The 8,367-nt window shown below is 32.6% G+C and overlaps 1 protein-coding gene across 1 annotated transcript; it reads left to right on the plus strand.

The window, feature by feature from the left end:
* The first annotated feature begins 3,685 nt into the window (after window positions 1-3,685).
* LOC112514815 (NADH dehydrogenase [ubiquinone] 1 alpha subcomplex assembly factor 3-like) lies at window positions 3,686-6,699 on the plus strand. Its single transcript, XM_025121427.1, has 5 exons — window positions 3,686-3,867; window positions 4,627-4,743; window positions 6,011-6,045; window positions 6,132-6,232; window positions 6,548-6,699. The coding sequence occupies exons 1-5, from the start codon at window positions 3,698-3,700 to the stop codon at window positions 6,635-6,637; spliced, it is 513 nt and encodes a 170-aa protein (XP_024977195.1). The 5' UTR covers window positions 3,686-3,697; the 3' UTR covers window positions 6,638-6,699.
* Window positions 6,700-8,367: the final 1,668 nt, after the last annotated feature.

An 8,367-nucleotide genomic window follows, 5' to 3' on the forward strand; every position in this document is an offset into this window, starting at 1 on the left:
TTAAAACCAACTAAACTACACAATTGAAGACGCTAATGCATTACCACATTAATTTTAAGAACCAAAAAGTCAAACTTCAGAAAGAATTAGAAATCACAGTTTTAAAAAAGCAGACAATTTCTGAACAACAGTATATTTTCACCCAAAAACCAAAAGCAAAACCTAAAAACAAAACTCAAACAGATAAATTGTTCATACCTGAAAGCAATCAAGGAACGATTGGAGAGAAMGATTTGAGAACACAGTGTCAACCAAATATTCAAAAACCTACAAAAAGATTTGAGAACACAAGTCAAATTTCGAATTTAACAAATAACAGGAAAACAATTGAAGCCCTAAACCCAAAATCAGTAAATAACAAAATCAGTAAATAGTATCACTAAATGAAGCCCTAAACCCAAAACCCAAAAGCAAAACCCAGAAATAAAACTCAAACAGATGAATTGTTCATACCTGAAAGCGATCGAGGAACGATTGGAGAGCGACGATTGAAAGCGATTGAGGAACGATTCGGCGGTGGGAACGACGATTTTGAGAAGGACAATGGACGACTCTTAAAGGGAACCATCTTGGGGAGTGAATCGTCGTCTTGGGAGACGATAAGGGGAAGAGTCTTCTTGGGGGAGGGGAGCCGGGTAAAGTGAAGAGGCATCTTGGGAGTTGGGGGAGGGGAGGCGTGTAAAGGAAGTGTAAGGGTATTTTGGGTATTAAAAAATTTAAGACTTTAACACTTTGAGTAAATTTGTTTAATAAGGTAGTATAGATATAAAGAATTGATCATAATTAATGAACCCTAGTCATCTTCCATAAATATTCAAATCATAATAAATGAACTCCCATTATTTCCATAAATATCTCAATTGATTGTGTTGCATTAGTTATACAAATGTGATGAGTTGCATTTAAAACGTCCTATATATATATATATATATATATAGACTTGGGATCATGTGAGACCAGCCTGTTTTCGTGAGACCCGTGAGACCAACATTTTACACTTGAAACTTCACAGCAAAATGCTGTGAAGGTGACTTTTTAAAACCTTCACAGTGTTTTTGCTGTGAAGGTTCGACTTTTTTTAAACTTTCACAGTGTTTTTATTGTGAAGGCTACGTGTAAAAATGTGGTCTCACGGGTCTCACGAAAACAGGCTGGTCTCACGTGAACCTAACCCTATATATATATATATATATATATATATATATATATATATATATATATATATATATATATATATATATATATATATATCATAAGTGTAAATTCATCCATCGTCTCATTCATTTATTTCCATTGCCTCATTTTATCACCACTCTCTTTCTCTCTGAACTCTATATTCTTTCTAAAAATTCTCCTAATTTGCTAAAAGAATTGAGGTAACAACCATATATTCGGAATCCACTCTTCAAACCTTTCTTAAATGTATTTCTTTCGTTTTTATTAGGGTGTTTATGTTAGTATATTTGAAGTTGATTTATAATTGTGTATATGGTTAGTATATGAATTGGTATTTACAATTTATGGTTAAATACATGTTTTTGAATGTTTTGGTTGACTAAAATTGATGTGAAATTAAAAGGGTAAGTTATGGATTTAATATGGTTAGATTAGGTGTATAAGATTAACCGCACACTAAATATTCGGTTAAATGTCTAAAAAAGCAAAATTGTATGATCAAGCTTAGAATAATAATCATTAAGCTTTTTTGTGGTTTTAATATGTTATGATATGTTTAGAACATTTAAATGTTACAAATCATTGAAATTGGGATCATAAAAGTGGGTTGGGGAAAAATGTGGAAATCGAAATTATAGTCAATTGCAAGTCTAGTAGTTTAATAGTGCATAACTCTTAAATTGTAAGTCGGAATAAACTCATGTTTTGCAGGTAGAGAGGCCTTACTATATACTACAACTGTTATGAATGATCTAAAACACAGATGTGGCTCTAAGTGACTCAAAACAATGTGTTTTTAGGGTTGTTTACTGTGTACACGGGAATCATAGTTGTTGTTTTGTAAAATTCATATAAAATAGATAAATGATCTAAATGGACGATTTCAAAACTGATAGACTCACATGATACCATACTCCAACTTTAATTTAGACAATATAATCTATATTGATCTCTAAGTAGGGGGCAAATGCTTAAAAAGAAGAGAGACAAATGTTGTTGGATCGAAAGTGCATAAGGCTAAGTGTTACGTTTGAGTTCTCAATTCGTATTCAGCTGTCCTTCTTGAAGTCTATGTTGTTTGAGTACATTAAGACCTAAGTAAGTTTATTGGAATAATTATGTTATGGTTTTTTTATGTCTTGCAAATAATAACCCGTTTATGCATTCGTTAAGCATGCAGGCAAGTCAAACTTAATTGTGAATTCCGTTTGATCGTGTGCTAATTATCAAATTCGGTTCAGGTACGGATTGCATACCTCACTTGACACGATGATAGCCATATGCATAAGGCTTATTAATCCGAATAACTTATCATAAATCCGAATACATAGGTTCAAAATTCTCATTATATTGAGTTTTTATTTCTTTTGAACTATGACTTCAATTCTGATTTGGAACATGGATTACTTGATTACTTTACTGGTGAAATCATATCTATTATGAACCTTTTTCTATAGACTCAATATTGGAGGCTCCAGTATTGAGATGTTTCCATGGTGGTTAAAACGATCATGACATCCTCACTTATATAGTCCTTAAAGGTGGATTTGACTAGATACCGGTCAAATAGATGGGTATGGATTGATCCTATGAACCGTTATCGGATAATAAATTGTGGTCGTGTTTAAATCCACAGAGAAGATTGTTGTGTTGTGCTAGCACAACTTTTCTAACTCATGCCTGAACGGACTGATCATCCTTTGGGAACAACGCGTCCTCGTGATGCGGTTTGGTCTTCGGACCCTTGACATGCCTTCGAGGCATTTTGACTTTATTTTGGATTATCATTTAACGGTATAAATTGTTTTTGAACTTGTTATCTCATATTCATGGTTTAGTTATTATTATCCGTTCACTGAGCATTAAGCTCAACCGATATTTTCTTTGTCCTCGACAGGTACACGACTTATAGGAATTTTGGGATGAGAGCTACGCAGATGATAATACTTAAGATAATCTGTTAGGGCATACTTTTGTTAAACTTTTGATGACTAATATAGATACACTTGTACTTTGGGACCGTATTTTGATGCACACTGTTATCTCCGTTTGTGATTATATAACTATCTTTTGGTAAATTATATTAGCTGCTTTGTTTTATGTAATGTGTTGCATTGTATTTTTTTTACACCAATTGTAGCATCTTCCGTCTTTAACCACACGGGACGGGGGTGTTATATTTTGACTTCAAGTACGAATGAGTCTTGTTGAAAACTTTACATTGCGTTGTGTTACACGGGTACATAACTAGTAATTAATAAATCATGAGTTTAAATAATATTTTCGGGTTAAAAAAAAGGATAAACTTAAGTGTAGAGTTTAAAGCAATAAAACATGAAGGTTGTGAAATGTCTAAATTGGACAAGATTTGTTTGGCAAAAAAATAAAGAACAAAAGTAAGAGGGCCAATATATAATTAGTCAAAAGAATATGACCAAAATTGCAAAATATCCACAAGTGTGTCAATTTGTAGAAGGCGTCGTCGCCGGAGGTCAAAATCCCCCAAATTGGAGCACAAAAAATGGCGGTGAGACAGAGGGCTGTGGCGACGTTGCCAACGCTGATGAGGGCACTAAGGAAAGAATCTCCATCACTTCCACAGAGATTGCCGTCACTACGGCGAGCTTTCTCTCTATACGATCAAGTTAATCTCATTGACAACATCCCGGAGGACCAATTACGATTTCAAGGGTACGGAAGTTCTATTCAATTCGCTTACAGTTAATTCTTATGATTTTTCTTTTCTTTTTTTACACTTTTCATCCGTCATGATATTCTGCAGTATTGGTTAAAGCTAATTATGAGTTGAAACGGCTATTTTAGTGCGATTGGCAAATAAGATCAAATGAAATCGGGGCGTTTTTAGTTGTTGGATTATGCTTGAAATCACTCCAAGGATAATTCCATAAGCTTAACATTGACATTTATATGATATGTTGTGACACAGATTACTCATTGTTTGTAGTGATTTTGTTTTTGGAAAATCATAGGATGGAAATAACCTTTTGAGGCCATTCGAATGAATAAAGAGTTCCATCAAGTTTTAAATTAAAACTCCATTCGCCGATTCCACAAGTTAGAGAGAAATGATGACCATGTCATTTTACAAATATTGATTTTGAGCTGAATTTTGCTTTTTAGATCAAAATTATGTTTCTTGTATTCCCTTTATGTAGTTTACCACAGGACTCTAGTTTTCCTTGCTATCAAAATATGAATTTTGGGATCCTAAATTGGCTATCGTAACTGTAACCAACCGCGAACATGAAAATGTTTCTCTAATTTTCACAAGGGAGCGTCTTGCGATGCTTCAGATAGCTGTTCCGTGGTTCATGTCAATAGCTTCACATGACATGAGTACAAATCAACAAAAGTTTATGCTCAATTTGCTTAGCTCATTTTCTTCCATTTATGGATGGTTATCACTGATTTGGTTCTATTTGTTTCTAGGTATACTGATTCTGGATTCACTGTTAATGGGGTACAATATGAAGGCAGCTTGCTCTGTGTAGGTAACTTGTTATTATCTTGGAGTCCAAAGAAAATGTCAGATATCACTACAGACAGGTACATGTATTTTCTCAACTATTGATTCGTTGAAATTATATTTGCAATTGTCGCTGTCTCATTCATTACTTGGAGCATTATTTACAAACTCGGGGTTGTTTGTTTACCTCTTAATAGTTCCATTAAGAGGCAGCCTCTGAATCGTAAAGAGGTGAATCTTGTTTGGCAAAAAAAACAGTCTGCCTCTTAATGGTTCTAAAACCCTCTAAATAATTTTGTATCATGAGCCTCCCTTAACCATTAAGCGCCATAATTTCATTGTAAACAATTACCAAACAATTATATTTCCTTTTGCACTATATCATGAAAGCTTCTTAATCATTCTGACCATTTAATCATTTTGCACCAAACCATTCAGCAACTCCCAAACGAGCTTGTAGTATATCATGGGATTGATTTTTAGCCTACTTAAACGAGCTTGTAATAAAATTTTGGTGGACTTGCATAAACACTTGAGCATTAGCTTGATATCGTATTGCAGTTTCCAAGTTGGAAGTGCCAGGTTCTATATTATTTTACGAGTGAGTTAGATTTTTGACCCGTTGTACTTGCTAAAATACACAAAAGTTACATGTTAAATCAGTTGGTTAGATTGCTGATATATCGTTTTTATATTTTGGTTTCTTTAAAAGTTAATGATGTGTCAATGAGAACTTGCCCTTACCTCAATTACATGCTACCAATTGATTCTATCTGCCCTTTTTTTTGCTAGAAGTGTTGATTTTTACAAACATCTTGCTCAAGCAGCTCCTGTGTTGGTTGTTCTATAATTCTATCATATCTTTCTTTAATAAAAAGAATACTTGTATGGTTTGAGATTCATGGAATTTGTGCCTTCCTTGAATGGTATTTGATTCTCTTGATGGTGGCTGCTGCATTAAGTCACTAAATACATCTCCATAGTTGTCCAACATTTTTTGTATATCAGGTTCACAGGCTTTGCACTTCCTGCAGCTCAGCACTGTTTTCTCCCCTTGTATAGTGCACATTTGAATCATGGATAGTCGTCCTCTACTCCTCCGTGGTTGGCTGTGTTATCAACCTTCTCAGACCTGTGATTCTCATTTTCTTATTTCTGGTTCCCTGATTTTGGAACTTAATTGTGTGAGAAACATAATTTAATATAATGCGGTACTCTCTTCAAACATGACCAATAACCATCGTCGCTTTACCCTCACAAGGGCACCAACAATATTTGTATTGAATTTTGTTTGTGTGAGGTATTTATTATTAGCATGTGACATACTATTTATTATGTGTGATGCAGCTTATCCATCTTCCAAGCAGTGCGACCCATACCAGGTACGTAGAATGATTTTTGAAGTTGATACTTTTGATGATTAGTTACGATATGAATAATAACGAATGACTGGTTGTATTGGTTATAGAAATATTGATCATTGGGACGGGAAGACACATAGAGAGTGTAGATCCTGCGATACGCAAGTTCATTCGGTCTATAGGCATGAAATTAGAGGCAATTGACTCGGTGAGATGATGATTGTGTTTTTTGTATTATGAATAATAATTTTTTTTATTAACCTGGATATCCAACCTGCTATGCGAGCCCACTAATTCCATGATGACCACCTGCTTCGCGGGTAGTCCGGAGTATTTGAATCTCTGTAGCCACGAGGGTATTTTTATTTCTTTTTGGATTTGAACCTAGGACCTCCAGACACTTTTTAACTTTGGAGCCCAATCTCAAACCAATCAAACACCACCCTTTTGGTTATTAATAATTAATATTATAGTTGGTATGTATTTTAATGATGATGATGATGATATTGATGCATGATTGCAGAGAAATGCATCGTCAACATATAACATACTAAATGAGGAAGGCAGGATTGTAGCTGCTGCACTTCTTCCATATGGAGTTTCTTCTTCTTAGTCTAATAACTTAGTTTTATGCTTCTTCCTATAAACTTGCTTTTGCTTGGTTTGGCAAAAGATGGATATATATATATATATATATATATATATATATATATATATATATATWTRTAGAATAAACTTTTTTTTTTTTTTTGGCTTCTGTAAACCATTTAACTGGCAAAACATATTTCCTGTTGGGATGTTTTCTGAATATTACCAAACACTTGCTTTTCATTTATAATTTCATCAAAGGGTAATATTGTAATTTTCCTTGTTTTCTAAACACAAAAAAAAGAAAAACAATTGATATTAATTTAGACGATCTTCATCATTTCATACTATTTGATTCCATTATGGTTTCTTCTAAAAGTTGGATCATGTTCAAATAGGTTTAGGCCTAATTCGTTTTTGAAGGGAAAAAAAAAGCTATTATTAGCTTTTTATGTTTGATTTGTTAAGAGGTAGGGTCATTCAGATTGTTCGTTTTTTTTTTCAATTTTTCAAGGGCATTTATACTTTTTTTGTTCTTTTATTTACTAAGAGGTAAACCAACATCTTATTTGCCTTTTATTGTTCTTGAAATCTTTAGCAAAGACGTTTCTCAATTGAGTCACCTTAATTTATCATTTTCTCAATTGATCATTAATAAATCGATCCTCACATGTCTCAATTGGTGTATTTTAATAGAATTTAAATGAGTCAAATATCGTTAATGACATATTTTTGTTTAAATAAATGTTAATTATATAATTTAAATATAAATTTCGTAATGATGAATAAATATGTGAAATTTTATAAATTTATCTATAAATTCAACATTATTATTTTTTAACCGGTAAAATAGATAATTTAAACAAATTCAGACAATAATCAATTTACAAAAACAAGCAGTTTTGTTGATTCATATTTCAGACTCCAACACCACCTCTTATTAATTAGAAGTGAAATAAGACTTTAAATTTTAGCACATTTTAAAAAACAAACGTCACCTCAGTGTTTCATTATGTATATACAAAACTCTTTGATCTCTATCATATATATATATATATATATATATATATATATATATATAGGGTTGGGTTCATGTGAGACTAAAGGGTTTTTGTGAGATCCGTAAGACCAATTTATGTTCATTGATCAACTTTATAAGCTAATGATCTAATGGTCTAAAGTTGCAAGGTGACAATTTTGTAATTATTGAGAAGTCTCGTGGCGTTTATTAATGTTCAGATCTGACGATTGTAAATCTAATCCAAGGGTTAAGAATTGATTTTACGGGTCTCACGAAAAACCATTGGTCTCACATGATCTCAAGTATATATATATATATATATATATATATATATATTATACTAGTTGTGTACCCGCGCAATGCGACGGGAGCCATGGATTTTAACGATTTTGAAGTTCCACTGGTTTTATAAGATAAGATTTAACGATGATATAAGTTACACTTGGTCTTTACATATTAATACAATTTGAATAAATAAGAGTTATGGTTCCAATTACAGACTATCAATGAAAAAATTGTATGACAGTTTAAAATCCAATATATTTAAAATCCAACATATTTAAACGAATCCACAAATGTGTTCGATTTACACCAAGAGCAAAGAATCAAGAAACTTGAGTTTTAAGATAAACACTCAAAACCAATAAAGAAAAGTACAAATTTGACAGATCATAAGCCATGAAAAAACAAAAAAAATGGGTTTTAGAATGAAATTTCAACTGCTTACCCTCTTT

The sequence above is a fragment of the Cynara cardunculus genome (genome assembly GCF_001531365.2).
Source record: "Cynara cardunculus var. scolymus isolate 2C chromosome LG 6, CcrdV1, whole genome shotgun sequence".
NCBI lineage: Eukaryota > Viridiplantae > Streptophyta > Magnoliopsida > Asterales > Asteraceae > Cynara > Cynara cardunculus.